General features: G+C 46.4%; 1 protein-coding gene across 1 annotated transcript in view; it reads right to left on the bottom strand.

Annotated features, from left to right (window-relative positions):
- Nucleotides 1–23,979, bottom strand: part of KCNH2 (potassium voltage-gated channel subfamily H member 2) — a 439,418-nt gene that overhangs the window by 19,625 nt on the left and 395,814 nt on the right. Inside the window, exons 10-12 of the mRNA XM_029587977.1 lie at nt 17,577–17,855; nt 6,960–7,146; nt 5,705–5,912 (exon numbers count right to left, since the gene is read on the bottom strand). Of these exons, the coding sequence (XP_029443837.1) occupies nt 5,705–5,912; nt 6,960–7,146; nt 17,577–17,855 (674 nt within the window). The remainder of the gene's footprint in view (nt 1–5,704; nt 5,913–6,959; nt 7,147–17,576; nt 17,856–23,979) is intronic.

The following is a 23,979-nucleotide window of genomic DNA, read 5'->3' as shown; positions in this document are numbered from 1 at the left end:
GTGCATCAGAACGGCTCGCTCTCAAAAATGAAATGCCCCCAAAAAATAAGTGCCTAGAAGAAAGCACGGCAAGGTGCACGCACAACCAGTGCAAAAATGTTTGTGCGCACAAAAAGCGTGCCCATAAACCGGGCGTACAATACATGCACAGAGCCGACACAATGCGCACATCGACAGCCTATAGAGAGCAGCAGAACACGCACAAGAGTACGCAAAAACAGCCACCGCGGCCTACCATGCGGCGTGCAAGAAAAAATCCTAAGTGCAGGGTCTAGCCCACTGGGGGCCGCTCAACCTGCCAGGCTGCCCAGTTTCCCAACCCCAATGGATGCGGGAATGAACGTTGGTACGCGCGCCGAGAATGGAGACTGGAGGAAGTCCTGAAATACCTCTAATTGTCTCTGATTCAGGTAAAACTTTCTCCTTTTTTTTTTCATTCCTTACTTGAGCTCAGCGTTTACCGGCTGAGTACAGAGACAGTCTCTGGCTGCGGGGGGAGAGGGCATCTTCCATCACAGCCATGCTCGGCCTCCTGCACCCGCTGCCTTTCAGCTGAACTAGCAGCTAAGTCCACGCTGGGAAACCCAGCTACCAGACCAAGACACACCTCTGAGGGACCACGGAAATCACCTCAGGAATTCTCAACTGGGGGAGGAACCTTTAGGTATCACCGCAAGAGAGCGAGGCTTTCTTTTACTGAATTCAGAGTTTCAAATTTCTCCTTTCAAAAAGCTCAAAGCAATCCCCATAGGGAGATGCACATACACCATCTGCTGGAGACGGAGAATACAGGCAGGCTGGGGTCACTGCAGGGTTATATATACTGTGACATCAGCTTGCTCTGTCTCCACTGGTCCGGAGTTCATCTGTCTACATGCTAGGAAAATACTGGAATTTGTTGGAAGTACATTCGTGTTTTTCTAAGGAAAGATTACAAGTGGCTTATACTTAGGGAAAAAATTTAAAAGAGATATTATGTCCTTCTTATTTATCTCCATTAATTCAACCAAGAGATATAAGCAATCTGGATATGGCCAGAAGACTTTACAGATGTGGAGTGACTTTGCAGATCAAAAAGTTTGTGCATCCATTCACAAATAAAAGATCTAAATTACGGTTTTATGACCAATTGTGCTTCTATATTTCAGGTCTATATAATGATTTGTCCCGCTGCCAAAAGATTTTAAGAACATGTATTTCAGAGAATCAATATTGTTACAATCATAAAAGAAAGGATGCTCCTTTTCAGAACATCAATGTTAAAATCATAAGAAAAAGGATGCTCATTTCATCGCACTTTAGTTCTTTGTGATAGACCATGTAGAAATAAAAGAAGCCATGGAAGGTATTCGAGATAAAGAATCAAGGCGCAGTGAACAACAATGGACTAAATTCAAGTAATGAGTCGCATCTCTTTTTCTAATACATTATATACATTTTTTTTTAAGGCAAATGATTTGTTAAATTGAGAAGCTGACACTAAATAAAAGGTTTTGATACATGAAGAAACAAATAGTTCATGATTGAGGGGCTTTTTTTGATAACATCAAGCAGCGATGATACACATACAATTTATTGTTTGTTTTTTTTAATGAACTATAAGTGAGGTCTTCGTTTAATGCATCCGGGATCATTTTTTCTATTGGTTGTTGGAATCGTGTGCTTTTGATGAACCATTTGACTGGCTGAACTCCATTCTTATAGCCGGTATAAAAATAGCTGCATCTTTTTTTATTGCCTTCACTTGCAATAAACTTCTGTAGGCAGAATGCCACATTAAATGTTTTCTAAGTACATTTTTTTTTTGTTAGTAGTGCATAAAAGAATGATTTCTGTAAGAAGTGGAAGGACCCCTGACACAGATTGGATTGCAGAATCTGTTTCAGTTATTTGATATCTTCTATATAAGAAGGAGGTAAGGGCATTTTTTCATTATGGATTACATTCTTCGAACCATTTGAGTATTGTATTATTTACAGTCATTTGACTTTTAAAGAATGAAAAGAGAAGAGGGCAATTACACTAGCAACCAAGCCATAGATTGTGAATTGTGAACAGCGTGAAGTCTTTGGATTATAGAATTTATCATCAAATCCCTTCTACACTTTGAGGATCAGTGCACTCTCACATTTTTGAACAACAAAATAGTTAAAACATTTAGGGGTAGATTTCATAAAGTTGCGTGTGGGCGTCCATGTGCGCGCGCTACCCAGCACGTGCACACGGATGCCCAATTTTATAACATGCGGGCGCGGGTGCGCGCATGCCATAAAACCGGGGGTCGGCGCATGCAAGGGAGTGCACAATTGTGCACCCTGCGCGCGCCGATGCCCGCGGCCTTCCCCAGTTCCCTCCCATTGCTGCTCCGATTTTGGAGTGGTCTGGGAGAAAACTTCCCAACCCCCTACCCTAACCTCCCTTCTCCTTCCCTTAACCAACCCGCCCCTATCCCTGTCGTAATCCCCCCCAAAAAATGATTTTGCCTGCTGCGCCTGCCTAGGGTTGCACACGTCCGCACCCAGCTGGCACACAATCCTTCAACACAGCGGCAAATGGCCGCTGTGCCGGAGGCCTCTGGCCCCGCCCCCGGACCATCCCTTCCAGTGCCTTTCCTGAAGCCCCGGGACTTAGACACGTCCCGGGGCTTTACGCACGTCGCTGGGCCTTTGTAAGATAGGCCCGGCACACGTAGGGCTTTTAAAATCTACCCCTTAGTAAATTTCAGTGGTTAGGAAGGCAGCTTTTTAGACTAATGATAGTATTAATGTCACTTTAGGAGTTTTATTCCTTTGAGGTAGCTTAAGTCTTTTCCTCCTATATTATAATCATATAGATCTGCGGTAATCCTCTATATACACATTTTTTTTGCACATAATTCTTATTTTTTAAGACTGGTTATTGAATAGTTTACTGAAGTATTTTTTCTGAGAACTAACAGCTTCCAAATGTTTCCTGATCCAGCTAAGAATCTTTCTATTCTTGTTTTTGTAATTTTTTCCACTATTCCTTGCAGAACTCTTCTATCTAGAAACATTCTTAGGTCTCCTTGAATGCACTGCATATTTGAGATCTCAGCACAGATCTTCAATAATGTGGCTATTTTGCAAAGCCTTCATCTTTCTTTCCTGCACGTTCTTCATGGTTGAGTTTGAGGTATGTTTCAGATTGTTCTCTTGTTGAAATACCCATCCTCTTTTCAGCTTCAGTTTCTTCACTGATTGTGGGATATTAGTTTCTAGGATATGTTGATATTTAGTTGAATCCATTCTCACTTCCATTCGCATTGTATTTCCTATGCCACTGGTTGCCACACAATCCCAAAGCATAATAGATCCAACCCCCATGTTTAACAGTTGGGAAGGTGTTCTTTTTTCCCAAATGCTTCACCTCATTTTCTCCAAATGTTTTTGTGTGGTTTTGTAGAAAATAATAGGAAGTTAGTTAAAGTGGACTGGAAAAACAAAGCAATCACCAATAAATAAATGAATAAATGTGGATCAATATGAATTTGCACAAGAGCTTAGTATAAGACTTTTTAACCATGAATTTATAGCTTGCTGTCTTGCCTCTTTTCCTTAGTCTAGAAGTAACAAGCTGAGATAAGAAGAAGAAACATTTGTTTTTCTGTCTGATAGGGTCCAGTGATTGAACTGTCTGAAGTCATGTAGTAACAGGATGCCTCCTATTTAGGGCAAAAATCTTGCTGAAATTGCAGGTTCTAATTAGAACAACCGGCCTTACAAAACCTAAACCAGAGCCAGAAAGGAGAGTATAACTTAATTGCAATTGACTGTGTTCCTCAGATTCATCAGAGAAAGAGTGCTGTTAGCATTTCTTGATGTTTCTCTGGGGTTGTGTCGTTTGATTTTTTCACAGATACTTTGACTCACAACAGGGGGACTGTGTGGGAGGAATCTCTTTATAAATCTTTATCTTTTTTTTAATTATTGTATTGCTATTTGCCTTTACTAATATTTGCTGTGATACTATTTGTCTTTGATGATTTTTAACATATTTTACATTATTTAGTAAACTAAGTTTTTGCTTTTACAAGCCTGTATTGTGTGTTCTATGTGTTCCACTCATCCCACGGTTTACAGGTTTTGACCAAACAGTTCAACTTAAATTTCATCAGTCCAAACACTTGTTCCAAAACTATTCAGGGTTATCGGGGTTTTATTTTGGAAACTTTAGATTATTACACTTAGGATGAGGTCATAGAAAAGATTTCCTTTTGACAACACTTCTACGTACGTCGTTGTGTAAGCAATGCTGTTCAGTTGACTTTTCAGTAGGACATTTGCAGTGATCTGTGGGTTCTGTTTTACAGATCCATGTAAACCTCCATTTCTTAACAATGTTTCTAACATTTTAAACTGATAGCTGGAAGCGTTTAGAGAGCTTTTTATAGCCTTCCCCTACTTTATAAGAGTGAATTATTTTCATTTTCAAATATTCAGACAGGGCCTTAGAGGAGCCCATGGTTGTTGAAAGTAGACAGAATAACAATCAAAGTCTGACTATTTATTAAACTATAGAATTATCCTCACCTAATTAATTGAAGCCCTATTGAGTCAATCAACATTTTGGGCCTTATTAACAACTTTAAAAAAAAAAAACAGTAGTAATGAATCAACTGGAAGGGTATCCAAACCTTTGCATATGCCATATTCACTGTTTTATTTTCAATATGTTAAAAATAACAAATAGTAATTTTGCATTAAACATTGCAAAAAAATTTTCTATTTAACTTTGTACTATGTGAGGTTATGTTAGCTTCTGTTTACTTAGAAATTCATTGAAACAAACAGTTTGACCATGAGTTCCTAAATGTTTGCACATGCAAAATAGCCTTAACTTGCATGTGAAGCTTGTTTGCATATGTAGGGACTCCTTAAACTCCCCATTTAATGAACGTGTCCCCTTTTGCCAGGACATATGTTTGTAAGGCATGGAGTTGGTATGATCAGTTGGTAAGAGTACCCCCCTTGGGGAGGTTGCCAGAATAGACTGTGCTGTGAACAGTATAGAGACTCCTAGACTTTTCTAGAAGGAGTCTGAAGCAGGCCAGCACAAATGAGCAGGGGATGTTATGTGTGTGGAAGTAGCTGCAGACCTGAGTCAAGGGTCTGCGGATTCTTTCCCCGTTTTTGAGAACTAAGGAGCAGAAACCATCCAGAGTGTGGTGCGTGATTTGTCAGAGTCCAAGTGTGTAAAAACCAAGAGCCCCATGGTGAATCTCCCCACTGCTCGGGAACAGATCTAAACTGCAGCCCCTTTAATGGTGAACACTGAGAAATACTTCAAAGGGTACACAGAAGTAGGAATACCCCTCAGTAGTATCGATTAAAAATGCTTTTGCCATTCATTGCATCTGATATATTTTAAGTTGTTTCCCTGAGCCCCTGAAGCAGCCATGTTTGGAACACCACATGGGATGGGATCCAGTTGTTTCAGGCTGGGCCTGCGATACCCTTTGTAACATCATAACCAGGACATACCAATCAGACACAATGAAAGAGTGGTAATTTGGAACTTGCTTCTTGAGTCTGAGAGTAAATGTGGGAGGAATTACACACCAATGACCTCTTAGGAATATTCTGAATCAAGTTGTTGTGTGCACCTGAAGCACTGTCTGGGACAGATGTTTGAAATGTTTCACACAGTGTTGGAGCTGACCTTTTGATGGCTCCGGTCACCATACCTGAGAAAGCAATACCGGCGTTTCAGATCCCATGGGCGTGACGGGTAGAACGGGCGGCGCCAGCCTCTCCTTGCCACTGGCAGGGAAGGCAGCAGCAACGGCCTGTAGCGGAGAAGACACGGTGCTGTACGCCGGTGGCACCAGGGCCATCTGCCTTTGAAGCAGCTGCATGATGGTGCTGATATCTGCTGTCATTCGGCTTTCTAGTCTGAGAGAGAAGTGGGAAAAGAGGAGCAGCATTTCAGTCATCACAGGACATTGATGGTCAGTCCACTCACAGAAAAATGTTTTGACCCATGGGAGTTGGATAAAGGAATCGAGCAACTCTTGCAGAAGATGTGCTTGAGTGGTCGTTGTACTGAAGAGAACTGCTGCAGAGCCCCTAATGCTGGGTTTTATCCCATTTCATGTACTGATCCACCTTTCCCATGTCTGGAGTTTCAACTCCAACTGGTTCAGCCTGTTCCTGATCACAAGGAGATGTCTGGCTAAAGTTACTTGATATTTAAATGATACAGTCAACATATGGCCATACCCACCATGAGCTGCATTATTATTATATCTTAGCAAGGAAGCAACTTTGGTAAGACCATGCTTCCCTCCTAGTTCATACTGAACCACTACCCTAGCATGGGGTTAGGAGAGCACACTCTTCCCTCCTAGCTCATACTGAACCACTAAACCCAGCATGAGGTTAGGGGAGGGCACTCTTCCTTTCTAGCTCATACTGAACCACTTTCCCAGCATGGGGTTAGAGAAACACTGTTCCTTACCAGCTCATTGTGAACTAGTGTCCCTGGATGGGGTTAGAGGGGTACTCTTCTCTCCTAGATCATATCAAACCAGTTTCCCAGCATGGGGTTAGTGGGGACAATCTTCCTTCCTAGTTCATACTAAACCAGTGTCTCAGCATGGGGTTAGGAGACGGCTCTTCCTTTCTAGTTCATGCAAGATCAGTGCCCAAGCATGGTGGGTGTTGGGGGGAACTTTACCCCTCCTAGCTCACACCAGACCAGATTCCCAGCATGGGGTTAAGAGGTACTTGTCTCTCTGAGCCAATACAGACCTAACACCAAATCATGATATTAGGAGGCACTTTTTTCTTCAATCTAATGACTATGTGCTGGCGTTTTATGACACTCTTCCCTCTTAGCTAGTAGATATGAATGAACTGAATTATTCTTCCCTCATCTAGGATTCATGCAATGCCCCAGCATGTTGCTAGGGATTACTCGTATAACATTCTTCTCCTCACCTGTTGAGTTGCTTCTGTAGCAGATCCAGCCTGCTTTCCACCTCGCTCCTCTGCCGCCGGCACGGGGAGGGCAGTGGGACGTTGAGGGTGGCATGGGCTGGGATGGTACACCTGGGCAGCTCCTGGTACTGCCGGCCCCGGCTGTCTCCCCAGAAGCTGAAAATGTTGGAGACGCCTGAAAAAGCCCCTGTAGGTAAAAAAAAAAGAAAGAAAAAACCCCTAAGTAATTCCTATGACAAAGAAAAAGCTGGGGGAAAGACAATGGTTTGTTTTGCAATTGAGTAATATTGTCCTCAGAAGCAGGCATCTCCCAGACTGTTAATGTCCAGCAGGTACTCGCAGAGTCCCAGGCAAAGTTGGAAAATGAAGCACAGATCTGTTAAAATATGGCAGTTTCTTGGTATTCTTCTTGATTTTTTTCCCATATGTATATTTTTTTATTGAATTCACCAGAATTTTTTATATACAACTTCCATTTAATAAACCTACCATCAGCTCATCTTGGACGAAATTACTACCATAAAGGTGAATTTTAAAAGTCTGACACATGCATCGATCAGAGATGTGCAAATATGTTGGACCAATGCACGCTGAGCGGATTTTAAAAGCCCACCCGGATATGCACATAAATGCTGCTGCGTGCACAAATGAAAAGTTTTTTTAAAATGGGCGGGGCATGGGCATGGTCTGGGCAGGGCATGGGTGTTCTGGGATTTTAACTTGAAATTAGCATGTAAATGCTTATGCGCAATGGCGCGCATTGGGCTCCCCTGCTGAGTGGCTTTACTTCTGCTATGGATGATGTGTAAGTGATAAAACAAAAAAATTTAGGCAGATCAGTGGGATTTTAAAAATCATGACTAATTGGTGGGGAAGAAAGGCTTTTAAACAAGGGGAATTTGGAAGGCCTATCCCTTAATTGGATGAACTGGTTTTAGTGGCAATGGTGTTGGCATGCATCCCTTTGAAATTTCCCCCACATATGCGGTAGGAGTGAGATTTGGTGCACAGGCGCATGCTTTGCTTGGGGGGCATCTCAGGGGCGTGTCGGGGGGCAGCACAGCATTTGGGGGCGTTCCCGGGGCGGGGCCGTGGGCATGGTGCCAGCCCGGGGGCATTCCAGGGGCGTGGCCGAGGCCTCCGAACCTGCCCCCGGGTCGGGGAATGGTGCGCTGGCAGCCGGCTGGCGCACGCAAGTTACGCCTTCTGAACAAAGGTAGGGGGGGGATTTAGTTAGGGCTGGGGGGGTGGGTTAGGTAGGGGAAGATGGGGGGGGGGGGGGGCCGGAAAAAAGTTCCCTCTGAGGCTGCTCCGATTTCGGAGCAGCCTCAGAGGGAACAGAGGCAGGATACTCGGCTCGGCGCATGCAGGTTGCACAATTGTGCACCCCCCTGCGCGCGTCGACCCTGGATTTTATAACATGCGCGCGGCAGCACGCGCATGTTATAAAATTGGGCGTAGATTTGTTCGCGCCGGGTTGTGCGAACAAATCTACGCCCGCGCATAACTTTAAAAATCTACCTCATATGTTATAAAATAGCTGCGGCCCTGGGCAGGGGTCGATGAACGTGAGCATGTGTGCCTGCGTGCTGCTTTGAAAGTTACCGTCATATTGTACAACAGAGTGTATGTATCGATGCAACAAAAGGGATGCAATTATAGCTCCTGAGATCCAGAATGATGACCAGGTTTCTAGATTTTCTGAAGTGCTCTATAATGTATTCTACTGTTTGGCTGTGAAAAGTTTCATAGTTGTATGTCAAAGATATTATTTTCTACCAAGTATGGATCTCTACGAAGGACCGATCCCTCCAGTTGTTAAGAAAGGAAAATTGGTTCTTACCTGCTAATTTTCGTTCCTGTGGTACCACAGATCAGTCCAGACTCCTGGGGTTTGCCTCCCCTCCAGCAGATGGAGACAGATAAAGTTTCACTGACACTGTACATAACCCAGTGTGTCACCTGTGTTGCGCCCGGTCGCAGAAGGTTGCGACCTTTGCTGCTCACCTCTCTTCTCCCTGCACCAGCGATTCTCGGAGCCATGGCGGCCTCAGCCTGCAAACGTCGCCTTCCCCGGCGTCCCCAGGACGGCGTGGGTGATCCCGTCGGCCATATTGAATCGGGGATTACTTAGGGCACGCATGCACACGCGCGCCAGGCCCTCTCTTATTCACGTCATGGCGGGAACCTCAGGGGCGTCCCCTCCGCATGATGTCACCCACCAGAAGTATTTAACCCACCCAGCCTATGCTTCCTACGAGTTAGCAAGGACTTCCTTCCTGCTTATTCTACTCCATTCGGAGACCCTTCGCTTCACTACTTAAACTGCTTCCTGAACTCTTGGACTTAGAATGCCTTAGGTACCCGCTCCTCGGGGGCTTTATCACGTTCTGGCTATCCGCTCCTCGGAAGGCCTTCCTGCCTGGAGATTCCTTACGAATCCCTTACTGTATCCCTAACGAAAACATTTAAGTTCTGGGACAACTGCCTACAAGCCATCAAACTCCTCCTCACCAGCCTAAACCTGGTACTTAACGCTGCCAAAACAGAACTCCTCCTCATATCCCCTGAATACAGCGATACCCCTCAGCTGACCCACCCTAACACTTTAATCACACAAGCAAGAGATCTTGGAGTAATAATTGATAATCATCTGAACTTAAAGAAGTTCATCAACCACACAACCAAGGACTGCTTCTACAAACTACAGGTGCTAAAAATACTTAAACCTCTTCTGCACTTTCACGATTTCAGATCTGTCCTACAGGCCATTATATTCTCCAAGATAGACTATTGCAACTCCATTCTACCAGGTCTCCCCGCCTCCTCCACCAAACCTCTTCAGATGCTCCAGAACGCAGCCGCTAGAATCCTAAAAAACACTAACAGAAGAGATCACATTACGCCCATCCTCAGAGATCTGCATTGGCTACCAATAAGCTTTAGAATCCTTCACAAATCCCTTACCATCATTCATAAAACCATTCACCACCAGGTCCCCATCGACCTGCAACTTCCACTCAGACTCCACACCTCTTCAAGACCTATCAGGGAAGCTTACAAAGGATCCCTGCACGCCCCCTCTACCAAATCCACCCATCTGTCAACCACTAGAGAATGGGCCTTCTCGACATCTGGACCAGCCATCTGGAATGTGACCCCCCCGATCTCAGACAAGAACCCTGCTTGTTGACATTCAGAAAAAAACTTAAGACCTGGCTGTTTCAACAAGCCTTCTCCTAACCCAGGCCTACATCAGCTATGCCACAGACCATTCACTAAGGCCTTCTGCTCAGTGCACGCCATCTCAGACATTATAATTGATATGTTATAGTTACCAAGTTACCTTTCTTCTTCTGGCTTCTTCATCTTCCTAGTTCCATTACCCTTGTTTTATTGTAACTTTTTGCCTCTTCTTCTATGTTAAGGTTAATGTTATTACCCCCGGTTATTTGTAAACCGATATATGATCTGATCTGTATCATGAATGGCGGTATAAAAAAGTACTAAATAAATAAAATAAAATAAATTCCTGTTATCCTTATTCGGGATCCTGCCAGTTCAGCCTTGTGAGTGTTACTATCGCTTCCACCATCTTGCTGACAGAACAGCTGGTGTACCCTGTGCCTCGGGCCACTACCATGCTCAACCCAGCTACCTTTCTACACTCCGGAGTAAGTACCATCATCTACTTCACTCTACTGATCTGCTGCACCTCTCTGAACTACTACTTGCTGATCCTCGGCATACCCCGCACTGCGGGCCACTACTGGATCTATCCTGAGGAGTGTCATCAAGAGAGGAGTTTCCTGGTGTACCCCGCTCTGCAGGCCACTACCAAGGATATCATCATTGAACAGCCTTGCTACTCTGGACTGTCGGTGGAGTCTGTTCTCACTACGATCCAGAGTCCATAACCACACCAGATTATAGATTGCTAACTCCATGGACCCGGCTCAGGTCTCAGCCCAGCAGGCCATTCCTAACCTAGCCCAAAGCATTGCTGAACAACAGAGGACCCTAGAGACATTGAACACTGCTTTTAATCAGTTGAGTTCCCGACTGAGTATTGCTACCACGTCTGATAAAGATGCCTCTTTGCAAGTGGTTTCCGTTCGAACTGCTGTACCTCTACCAGCCCCCACTCGCTTCTCATGAGATTCCCTGTTGTGTAGGGGCTTTCTCAACTAGTGCTGTAGGCACTTCTCTCTACAACCAACTTACTGCCCTACTGTATTAGCTAAGACCACATATATCCTGTCGCTTTTAGATGGGAGAGCCCTGGCCTGGGTTTCACCTCTATGGGAACGCAATGACCCAATCCTCAGTGACTTGCCAGGTTTTCTTGCTCTCTTCAGATCAGTATTTGATGATCCAGCTTGCAAGACTGTCGCTGGATCAGCTCTTTTACACCTCCAACAAGGAGCTAAGCCACTTCCAGACTATGTTTTTGAATTTAAGACCCTGTCTTCAGAGCTCCATTGGGACCTGGGGTGCTTACATGCAATTTTCCTAGAAGGCCTGCACTCTCGCATCAAGGATGAATTGGCCGCACTTGATTTGCCTGATACCTTGGACTCACTCATTGACCTTGTCAGCAGAATTGATCATCGCCTGCGTGAGCATTCCTCCGAGATAAAGAGTCCTAAGAAACAGTCATCAGGGAGTATGCACGCACGACCAACACCTGCTCCTCAGACTCAGCCTTCCCCTATCACTGAAGAAGATGAGCCCATGCAACTAGGCCGCAGACACCTTACTGCCAAAGAGAGACGCTACCGAAAGAGATTAAGTCTCTGTATGTATTGCGGACAACCTGGCCAGGCGATTCAATCATGCCCCATCTGTCCGGGAAACATGCAGACCTAGGATCCGCAGGAGGACTCTTCCTAGGTCTTACTACACCATCTCCTCCACTGACTCTCCCAGTCTCAATTATTTCCGGGACTCTTGAATTTCAGACTCTCGCACTTGTTGACTCTGGTGCAGGTGGCAATTTTATTCTAAAAAGAATGGTGCAACATCTTCGGATTCCTATTGTTCCGATACCAACTCCGCTGCTTCTTTCTTCTATACACGGTGAGCCTCTCCCAGATGTCTCTTACACCATGCAACCAATATGCCTGCTCATAGGTTCTCTTCATACTGAGTCCTTGACAAAGCCATTCATTCAGTAGTACTTGGTCTACCCTGGCTGCAAGACCATATACCCCAGTTTGACTGGGGCACCCTGGCACTTTCACAATGGGGAGCGGCTTGTCACAACCGATGCCTGAAGAAAGTAGCACCTATGCCCTACATGTCAACCTCCACTTCTCTCCCAGGTTTGCCACTACAATACTCATCATTTCAAGATGTCTTTTCGAAAAAAGCAGCAGATGTATTACCACCACACTGGTCCTTCGACTATGCTATTAATTTAAAGCCTAATTCGGATCCCCTAGAGGAAGGGTTTGCCCACTTTCTCTTTCAGAAACTGAGGCCATGTCAGCCTATATTCAAGAAAATTTGCAAAAAGGATTTATCCGGCCTTCCAAGTCACCTGCCGGAGCCGGATTCTTTTTTGTCGGCAAGAAGGATGGATCTTTTCGTCCATGTATAGATTACAGAGGACTCAATGAAATTACTATAAAGGACCAATATCCTTTACCTCTGATTTCAGAGTTATTCAGCATACTCCAGGGAGCCAAGATTTTTACAAAACTAGACTTAAAAGGGGCATACAACCTGGTCCGCATTCGTCAAGGAGATGAGTGGAAGATGGCTTTTAATACTTGCGATGGCCATTTTGAGTACATGGTCATGCCTTTTGGCCTGTGTAACGCTCCGGCTGTATTCCAAAATATGATGAATGAGATTCTGCGAGATATGCTTTACCAATGTGTGGTTGTGTATGTAGACAACATACTAATTTTTTCCCAAGATTTACAAAGTCATCAGGCAGACATTGCCAGAATCCTGCAAAGACTACATGATAACCATATTTACGCTAAGCTCAAAAAGTGTGCCTTCCACCAGGAGTCTGTTCCCTTTTTGGGCTACGTGGTGTCCAGCAGAGGTTTCCAGATGGATCCACAAAAGACCAAAAGTATACAGGACTGGCCTCAACCCACTGGTCTTAAAGCACTCTGCTGCTTTCTCAGCTTTACCAATTATTATTGCACATTCATCCAACACTACTCTGCCTTGACTGCACCGCTTACTGCCATGACAAAGAAGGGAGCCAACCCTTCATAGTGGTCTCCAGAAGCGGTTGTGGCTTTTCAAACCCTCAAAGAGGCTTTCCTCAAAAAACCTTGCCTTCGCCACCCAGACCCTCGATGTCCATTTATAGTCGAGGTTGACGCCTCCAATGTCGGTGTAGGAGCCGTTCTTAGTCAGAACAGTGATACCCATACACTACACCCTTGCTCTTTTTTTCCCCTGCGCTTTTCTCCTGTCGAGAGAAATTATGGCACAGAGATACAGAGATGTTGGCTATCAAGCTAGCATTTGACGAGTGGTGGCCAAGGCTAGAGGCGGCACAACATCAGATAACTGTATACACAGACCACAAAAATTTGGAATATCTGCATCATGCGCGACTCAATCATTGACAAGTCCGATGGTCTTTGTTTTTTAATTGGTTTGACTTTCTACTCAAATATCGCCCTGCTGACAAAAATACATGTGCAGATGCTCTCTCATGATCCTTCACTGCTGAGGATGTTCTGGATGCAGCTCGCCATATAATCAACCCTGATAAAGTGATTCTTGCTGCTACCCATTCCATTCCAGCTGGGAAGACGGTAGTACTTCGGAACTTAAGAAAGAAACTTCTGAAGTGGGCTCATGATACCCGATTAGCCGGTCACCCTGGGCAAGCCCGTACGCTATCCACCCTAGAAAGATACTACTGGTGGCCTTCAATGAAGGAGGACGTACGAGAATACGTAGAATCTTGCGTCACCTGTGCAAGACAGAAGCCTCCGGCCGGTCGCCCCTGGGGCCTTCTCCAGCCTTTACCAGCTCCAGAAGAGCCTTGGAAGCACATCGCGACTGACTTTGTCGTTGACCTGCCAGTGTCCAGCGGAAACAACACCATATGGGTCAATGTAGACCGCTTCTCGAAAATGGTGCACTTTGTGGCATTACCCGGACTCCTATCTGCTCCAGAATTGGCAAAGCTGTTTATATGGCATATCTTTCGCCTGCATGGCATGCCGAAGCATATCTTCTCGGATAGAGGCATACAGTTCACGGCAAAGTTCTGGAGAGCTCTTTGCAAGAAGTTCAATATTTCTTTAGACCTGACGTCAGCATACCATCCACAATCAAATGGTCAAACTGAAAGAACGAACCGTACACTTATACAGTTCCTCCGCTCCTACATCAACTCCAGAAAAAACGACTGGGCAGAGTTGCTCCCCTGGGCCGAGTTCGCCCTGAATTCGCACCCATCTGCCGCCACTGGACCATTCCAGATAGTGTATGGCCATCAGCCATTACTTCCACTTCCAATACCCTTGTCAGTTCCATCGCCAGCAGCCCAGGCTTCAGCTGAAGTACTCCATCATCTCTAGGAACAAACCAAAGGCCTTTTGCAGAAGGCAGGACAGCAGGCCAAGAAATGTTATGACGCTCATCACAGAGCAGCACCTGAGTTCCAACCAGGAGATATTGGTATGGCTCATTACCAAATTCATCCATCTCAAGCTGCCATCTGTTTGATTAGCTCCACGCTACATTGGCCCTTTTGCTATTCTCTGCCGCCTGGGACCTGTAACTTACAGCCTGCGATTACCCACTTCCATGAAGATACACAACGCCTTCCACACATCTCTCTTGAAGCCACTCATACTCTCTGAGTTTCCAAAAAAGACTCCGGATCCTCAGCTTCTCTCCGCTGAAGAGGACTTCACATACCAAGTAAATGAGATCTTAGATGTACATAAACATGGAAAGCATTGGGAATACCTATTATCCTGGGAAGGATATGGGCCGGAAGAAAACAGTTGGGAACATGCTAATAACATCCTTGACAAAGATCTTATTCGACAATTTCACCAAGGAAGCCAAAACCCCCTAGGAGGGGCCCTAAGAAGGGGGGTACTGTTGCGCCCATCAGTCGCAGACGGCTGCAACCTTTGCTGCTCACTTCTCTTCTCCCTGCACTAGCGATTCTCGGAGCCATGGCGGCCTCAGCCTGCAAACGCCGCCTTCCCAGGCGTCCCTGGGTCGGCGTGGGCAATCCTGTCGGCCATACTGAATCGGGGATTACTTAGGGCGTGCGCCAGGTCCTCTCTTATTCACGTCATGGCGGGAACCTCAGGGACGTCCCCTCCGCATGACGTCACCCGCCAGAAGTATTTAACCCATCCAGCCTATGCTTCCTACGAGTTAGCAAGGACTTCTTTCCTGCTTATTCCACTCCATTTGGAGACCCTTTGCTTCACTACTTGAACTGCTTTCTGAACTCTTGGACTTAGAACGCCTTAGGTACCCACTCCTCGGGCAGCCTTCTCACGTTCTGGCTATCCATTTCCTCAGAGGGCCTTCCTGCCTGGAGATTCCTGTTATCCTTATTCGGGATCCTGCCAATTCAGCCTTGTGAGTGCTATTATCGCTTCCACCATCTTGCTGACGGAACCGCCGGTGTACCCCGTGCCTCTACTGTGCTCAACCCAGCTACCTTTCTACACTCCGGAGTAAGTACCATCATCTACTTTGCTCTACTGATCTGCTGCACCTCTCTGAACTACTACTCGCTGATCCTTGGCATACCCCGCACTGCGGGCCACTACCGGATCTATCCTGAAGAGTGTCATCAAGAGAGGAGTTTCCTGGCGTACCCCACTCTGCGGGCCACTACCAGGGATATCATCATTGAACAGTCTTGCTACTCTGGACTGTGTCTTCTTTCCAAGCTGTGGGTACCTCCCATGCTTCCAGTATAATAAAGTCTTTTACATCTGTGTACGTCTGAGCTGAGGCCACGCCTATCTTAGTGAGTCCCCACAGGGCTCCTCCCTGTGGGTGGAGTCAACTCTCACTACGATCCAGGGTCCACAACCACACCAGATTATAATAACCTGCAGTCCCTCAGTACTGACCTGTATCCAAGCCAAGACAACAACAACCATAAATTTCTAAGCAAGCTTCTAAGAAAATTCGCTCCCCTCCAACGAGCTGGAAGAAGGTGAAGTTGCCCAAAACGACAAAGGAAAACTCATTTCCCAAATTTAACATAAGCAATCAGCATTGAAAACCTCCAACAGCTCCGTACTATATACAAAGCAACAGTACAATCGGTGGACTCTCTCTCCCAGAAAATGGGTGGGTCTCTGGATTGATCTGTGGTACAACAGGAATGAAAATTAGCAGGTAAGAAAGCAAATGTTGCTTACTTGTAACAGGTGTTCTCACAGGACAGAAGGATGTTAGCCCTCACATAAGGGTGACATCATCAGGATGGAGCCCAATCACGGAAAACTTCTGTCAAAGTTTCCAGAACTTTGACTGGCCCCTACTGGGCATGCCCAGCATGGCACTAACCCTGCAGCCAGCAGGGGTCCCCCTTCAGTCTTATTTGAAAGCTACAGGCAGTGCCGAAAAATAAAACAACAAAACTTTACGAACCCAACACCATGAGGCGGCGGGCGGGTTTCGTGAGGACTAACATCCTGCTGTCCTGTGAGAACACCTGTTACAGGTAAGCAACGTTTGCTATCTCACAGGACAAGCGGGATGGTAGTCCTCACATATGGGTGAGTGACATTTAAATCAACTGGTATAGGGAGAAAACATTTGCATAGTACCGGCCCATTCACTTGCTCATGGGTTAGTATATCAGCCCCTAGGGGTTAATTAATCCCAATTTTTTTCTTTTGAAAAAGAATTTGCAGGATGGGCTGAGGCCTAGTTGACAGTATAAACTGAAAACTCCCTGTGAGAAACCTCTACTCAAGCAGAGAGCCTCTAGTGAGATTGTTTATAAGCTAGAAACCAAGTCAGATGAGGGGATATGTTTCAAATGGGGCAAAAGTATTCAAAACAAGCTAACCATGAGTAATTACTTTTGTTAATGAGTTACAACTTTAGGATTTTCACTCATTCTCAAGCCAACTCTTGTTAGCAAGATGGTTTTACGATTCCAGTGGCACTCACGGCACTGCTGTAACTCAGCCTGGTGAGGCTGGAGGGCTCCCAGTAACAGGGATATTGGAAACCTTCCCCTAGACTACAGAGGAACTGATACTTCAAACTAAAAACTTATTTCTGAATCAGACGTGACTCGGATGCAGGGATATGGGCTAGGTATGAGACTGCTGGCATTCACCAGCTCTCTCAGGCTCTTAGGAGACAGGAATGCGAATGGCTGCTTCGCGGTGATCTCTGCAGGGGAAACGACGGTACTGATGGGATTAGTCAAAGAAGAGGTTCCCCTTTTAGCCTTAGGCCAGTAACAGCAGATAGCTGTTCTACGAAGGGGAGGGCAGAAATGTAGGTCAATAACCACTCCTTCCCCTAAAGCTATTTTTAGCCCTGCATTGGGTTTCTGAGGCTATATTTCAGTGCTAAATCTCTATGAGAAGCTCTGGGTTACAGTGCTCAGTCCTTGCAGACTTTCCTCTGTACCTGAGAGAGGGTTGCATGTGTCGCTCGCTCTCTGCTCCCCCTCTGCCTCCCCCACATCTGGGATAACGAAGTCGGCGTGGCTCCCCATGGCATGGGATGGTGAGAGCTCAATGGCATTGGAGATGGAGGGTGAAGGCTCGTCATCACTGGAGGGGGCGCTGGAGGCAGACAGGCTCTGATGCTCCTCCCAGTCTGTTTTCTTGCCCACCGAGGTGCGTCTACTCCGGCTTGGCCTCCCCGTCCTCTGACCCTTCTTAATCTCCCCAGCATTCTCGGCATCTGCAGATAAGGGAAGTAAAGGTAAGGCAAGGCAAAGTTATCCTGATAAAACCCGTCAAAGGAGACCAAAGTGAGTGTCAAAGAGCATAACACAATATTCAGTATAACGGCTGTACAAACTCCTTCAGAGCTACATGAGTTGGCCCTATCCTAACCCCTGGGTTAGGAGGTATGAGTGGAGCATCCATTTTGGAACAGATCTCCTGCACGATTGCTGGGATGGTGAGCTTACGGTGTAGAAGTGCAGCTGGGCGTAGAGAATGGTGTGGCAGTTTTGACTTGACTTCTGAAAGAGCAGAAGCTGTTCATTTTGGGTTTCCCTGTCCCATGGTCAGAGGCATAGAACAAGGAAGAGGCATTTATTTACTCATCCCGTACTCCGCCTGTCCCATGGTCAGAGGCATAGAACAAGGAAGAGGCATTTATTTACTCATCCCGTACTCCGCCTGTCCCATGGTCAGAAGCATAGAACAAGGAAGAGGCATTTATTTACTCATCCCGTACTCCGCCTGTCCCATGGTCAGAAGCATAGAACAAGGAAGAGGCATTTATTTACTCATCCCGTACTCCGCCTGTCCCATGGTCAGAGGCATAGAACAAGGAAGAGGCATTTATTTACTCATCCCGTACTCCGCCTGTCCCATGGTCAGAAGCATAGAACAAGGAAGAGGCATTTATTTACTCATCCCGTACTCCGCCTGTCCCATGGTCAGAGGCATAGAACAAGGAAGAGGCATTTATTTACTCATCCCGTACTCCGCCTGTCCCATGGTCAGAGGCATAGAACAAGGAAGAGGCATTTATTTACTCATCCCGTACTCCGCCTGTCCCATGGTCAGAGGCATAGAACAAGGAAGAGGCATTTATTTACTCATCCCGTACTCCGCCTGTCCCATGGTGAGAGGCATAGCACAAGGAAGAGGCATTTATTTACTCATCCCGTACTCCGCCCGTCTTGTTGGGTTGTCTCAGTTTTGAGTCTTTTTGGAGTTTTTTCTTTTGTGAATCACTAGTCGAGGCTCAGGGAGGGAAGATTCCTCCCTTGGGAAGGACAGGGGTAGAAGAGGCCTGCTGCTCCCAAACAGTGGCGGGACAGTGGCAACTCGCTACAAGAGAGTTTGGGATTTGAGAAGATTTTTGTCTTTTTGATTTTGGGAGGAAGGTTTTGCCCACCCATGAGTGGGAAGGGAGGAATTTTCCCTCCTGTGTTGATCTTTGGGATTTTTAACCAGAAGGATCCAGTTTAACATCAGAAAAGCGAGTTAAGAGTACAAAGATGTTCATCTGGAGACCCCTATTGGAATCTCTACCCCCAAAACAGAAAGGACTGTGAGGACTAAACTCTATGAGAACATCTGGGTCTTCAAGAATGTTTTCCACCTTGGGAGGGGGACCCCATTCCATACTAGGAACCAAAATTCAAAAAGCTGGGAGAAGAGGTTATCGTAGTGTCAGCCACCCTGAAGAACACTTAGCCAGAGAAGCAGGATATAGACTGTGGGCAAATTAGGATGTAATAGTGAGAAAACATGTTTGGTGACAAATAACCATTAAAGACTTGCTACAGTAAACTTTATTTTTGAAACATCCCACTCGAGTGTCCAGCGTGGTTATTGACACAGAGACAGATAATTCCCAAAGAGACTGTGAGTATCGCCAGGGAGAAGGATTTCCCCCCCTTGCACCTTGGAGGTTACCCTCTCCCTCTATCCGAGAATCCAAGCCTGGTGCTGTTTTGAACTAGTGACCGTGTGCAGGGATTTAGTGTCTGAGAAAGCCAGGGCATACGCAATCCTGGGCTTAACAGAAGAGGGGCTACACTGATTTTTTCTTTACATTGAGCTGATGATCCCAAATTGGGTGACAGCTGTTCAGAATTGGATAACATGTCTGCAGAACACAATAACTATGCACACACTGAATGATTAATGTATTCTAACTACAGAGCAGGAGAAGCCTTTACAATAAGAGTTCAAACCTGCTGTCTCTCACTGATTGTATGACTCTAGACAACTTTTATCCCTGTGTGCCGCAGATCCAGTTCCAGCTCTGTCACTGACTTTCAGCGGCTGAGCTGGTCATTTACAGGCAGGGCCCCCTGATTTCCTGTGGCAGATCAGGAGTAGATTCTGCGGCAACAGAAAATTCTGCAGTAAAGTTTCTGGGATTCTGCAATTATGTCATACATTTGCACACATTTACATTTCTTTTCATAACAAATAGTGTACATTTATTTTGTTTTCCAAGCTTGCTGCTTGTCTCAATCTTTGCTTTTGTTCATTTGGGAGTTTAATATTTAGGGGGAAATTTCAGACACTGTATTAATATGTAGAGAAGCGGCAAAGGAGTCAGAGAAGGAAAAAGGAAGGAAGGGAGGGAGGGTCAGGAATGGGGAGAAGAAGGGAGGATTGAGAATGGGGAGATGAGAAGGGAGGAGGAGCAAGGATGGGGAGAAGAAGGGAGGATTGAGAATGGGGAGATGAGAAGGAAGGAGGAGCAAGGATGGGGAGAAGAAGGGAGGATTGAGATTGGGAAGATGAAAAGGAAGGAGGAGCAAGGATGGGGAGACAAAAAAGAGGGAGCATCAGGAATGGGAAAGTGGGAAGAAAGGGAGGATGGGGATGGGGTGGATAAGGAGGGAAGATTGGGATGGGGAAAGAAGAGGAAAGAAGGAGGATTGGAGAGAGGATGGAGGAGAAGTAGAGGGAGGAAAGATTGGGATGGGGAAGGAGGAAAGACTGGGATTGGGGGAAGAGAAGAAAGGAAGATTAGGGATGGGGATAAAGATCTTGGAGGGGGAATCTGGAGAGAGGAGAGTGACGTTTCCCTCTCCTGCCTCCAGTCCTGCTCCCTCTCAATCCCTAACTCCCTCTTCCCATGCCCAGTCTGTACCAACCTCCCAATACCCCATACCTTCTCTCCTTTCCTCTCACTACTCCAGTTCTTTTATTGCCCCATCCGGCATGCCCATACACAAGCACACACCTCTCAAATCTTCCCCATCTCCCCTTTCACTCAAACCCTGATTCCCCAACACCCTTTTCACACCCCCCCCCATCTCCCCAGTCCTTCATCCTCTCTAAACACACAACTCCCCTCAGTCCCTCCTCTCCCTGCTCCTTTGCCATAACCCTCCCAATCTCTCTATCACAACCCTCCCCCCCCAATCACATTCCCCATCAACCAGCCTCTCTTTCACATAATCTTGCCCCTTTATCATCATTTCCTCCCCCTCAAACACCTTTCTGGTTCCCTCTTGCTGGCACTGATCCCTTCGGGAAGGAGGAGAACCTGCTGGGCCTCATCCTCCTCCTCTGCTACCCGGGTCCAACTGCTGCTTTCAAGTGCGTGGGATAAAGTACAGCCCCCTCCCCCCCCTCCCCAAGGCTGAAAGAAGCAATCCGACCCGGACGGAAGAGGAGGAGGCGGACACAGCCCAGCACGCTGCTACTCTTCTCTTTTTCTTGCCGTGACATCAATTCTGAGGGGGGCGAGGGGAGGTACCAGGGAGTAGATTGGGGAGAGGGAGTTAAAACGCGGGGCCACCACCATAGGAGAAGTTGGTCAGTTATCCCCCTCCCCCCCCCCACGACTCAACTTGTCTGAACCCAGCAATCCAGACCCCTTGAGTGGTTTTGCAGGAGCCAGGGAATTTCCTGGGAAGCAAGCAGTTTTCGCGGCCCTTCCCGCAAAAATCACGGGAGTCCAGGGACCTGCTTAGAAGGCAATTTTCAAAAACATTTCTGTGGGGTACAACAGGTACATTTACACCTGTATGTCCTGTTTACGTGAAACTTTACTTGAAACGAGAGGCGGCGCTCCTGGGGTGGAGATGGCAAGGCAGGTCTGCCCTTAAGCATAACGTTTTGGTATCTGCTGGGTACTAGTGAGACAGGACGATGGGCTCGATGGGCCTTGTTCTAACCCAGCATGGCACGTCTCAGGTTCTCATGTGTATGCACATGGATTTTCATGGGAAATCTGTGTGGGTAGATTTGCTGGGATAATTTTCAAAGCAGACTTATACATGTTAAGTCTGCTTTGAAAACTAGTGTAACTTGGGCCCATATTTGCAGCTAACGTACGAGCAATATTACGAAATTACCCTCTGTATTTCCTTGTGCCTCAGTTCTGTCACTGACGCTCTGAGTGTCTCGGTGTGGGGGGGGGGGTGCATTCTTTTATATCCCTGTGTCTCTATTCAACTGTTCTGAATGGGAAGTAGAGGCTCAGAGCATGATTAGAGAGCTGGGGTGCATGGTGGGAAGGGAACAGCATTAAGTGGGAAGAAAGTCATGTACATTGGGTAGGGCCCAGTGGCAGCTACTTTATGACCGATATGAGGCTCCGAGGGGGTAAACTGAGGATCAACATAAGGAAATATTTTTTCTTGCGTTGGCCAAGTTCCAATTCTGATCCGTATGCCACTAATATTTTCACTCTTTAAACTCTACCTAGTCTGTGCTTAAGCTCTAGCAATACAAGATAATGTGCTATATTTGTTTCTAGGTAAGATGGTGCAATATAGTGTTTATACCTTTAAGCCTGGGTGATATCATAGTTAGGAAAATTGTTTCTTACCTGCTAATTTCCATTCCTGTAGTATCACAGATCAGTCCAGACTCCTGGACTTTGCCTCCCTGCCAGCAGATGGAGACAGAGAAAGTTTCACTGACACTGTACATAACCCAATGTGCCACCTGCAGTCCCTCAGTATTGACTGGTTACCAAGACAAGATGACAGCAACAACCATAAATTTCTAAACAAATTTCTAAACAACTCCTTTCCCTCCAACAAACTGGAAGAAGGTGAAGATGCCCAAAAAGACAATGGAAAACTTGTTTCCCTAATTTAAGAAAAGCGATCAGCATTGAAAACTTCTAACAACTCCACACTAAATACAAAGCAACAGTACGAGTGGCGGACTCTCCCCCCCCAGTAAATGGGCGGGACTCTAGAGTGATCTGTTTTACTAAAGGAACGAAAATTAGCAGGTAAGAACCAATTTTCCTTTCTCTGTACTTACCCAGATCAGCCCAGACTCCTGGGAAGGTCCTAAGCTCCCCCTTATCTCGGGTCGGTTCTGGAGAGTTCTGCTCGAAGAACACTTTCTCCAAAGCACATGGAAGCCGGATCCCCTAAATCCAAGTGATAATGCCTAGCAAAAGTAACTGCCCTGCAAATTTCATGTGGAGACACCTGTTGTGACTTAGCCCATTCACCCTAGAATATGTCAAGTATGGCCCTAAGCCCCCCAGCAGCGGGCGCCCTTTAGAATGTAAGTCAACTCGATAGCTTCCTTCAGCCACCGCACAATTGTAGCCTTATTTCCCTTCTTTAGATCACTCCACAGTACAAAAAGGTTATCTGATCCACGGAAATCATAAGTGACCTTTAGATAGCTCAGTAATGCATGCCTGCCATCTAAGAGCCTAAGCTCTCCCATGTGAGGCGCAGAGGAATCAAAATCCGGAAAAGCTGGAAGCTCTACTGTCTAACTAAGATGGAACGCCGAGACTACCTCAGGCAGAAAAGAAGGCACCATGCATAACGATACCCCCAAATTAGACATCTGAAGGAAGGAATCTCGACACAACAGCGCCTGGAGCTCCGAAATTCTGGCTGAACAAATAGCCACCAAGAAAACCTCTTTAAGAGTCAAGTGCTAAACCGTAGCTCTCTTATTTTTTAGACATATGGCATTTGCAAATAGACACCTAAACATATATTTTTTAGCTCCTCTTGTCTCACTGCACTACTCCATTGGGTAGACTTGCAGCCTCCGTCAGCTATCGCCGGCCTGCTCGCCCCTGTTCCCGGGCCTCCCTGGATGGTGTGGACGCTGCCGACCGCCATCTTGCCCTTGGAGTTTCTTAGGCACGCACGCTTCCGGGCCAGTCTTATGCATGTTATGGTGGGAACCTCGGGGACGTCCCCCCCCGGATGACGTCATTCTCCATGGACTCTTAAGCCAGCTGGCCCTGTCTGCCTACGACTTGGCAAGGAGTTCCCTCATTGCTGAATCCACTTCGCTCACTACAGACTTCCCATTCCAGCTCCTGATTCCTCGGCGAGAGACGTCCCGGGTGCCCGCTCCGCGGGGGCCCTTTCCTCGTATCTGAC

Source organism: Rhinatrema bivittatum, chromosome 2, assembly GCF_901001135.1.
Source record: "Rhinatrema bivittatum chromosome 2, aRhiBiv1.1, whole genome shotgun sequence".
Classification (NCBI taxonomy): Eukaryota; Metazoa; Chordata; class Amphibia; order Gymnophiona; family Rhinatrematidae; genus Rhinatrema; species Rhinatrema bivittatum.
This window is presented reverse-complemented; position numbering and strand designations above follow the sequence as displayed.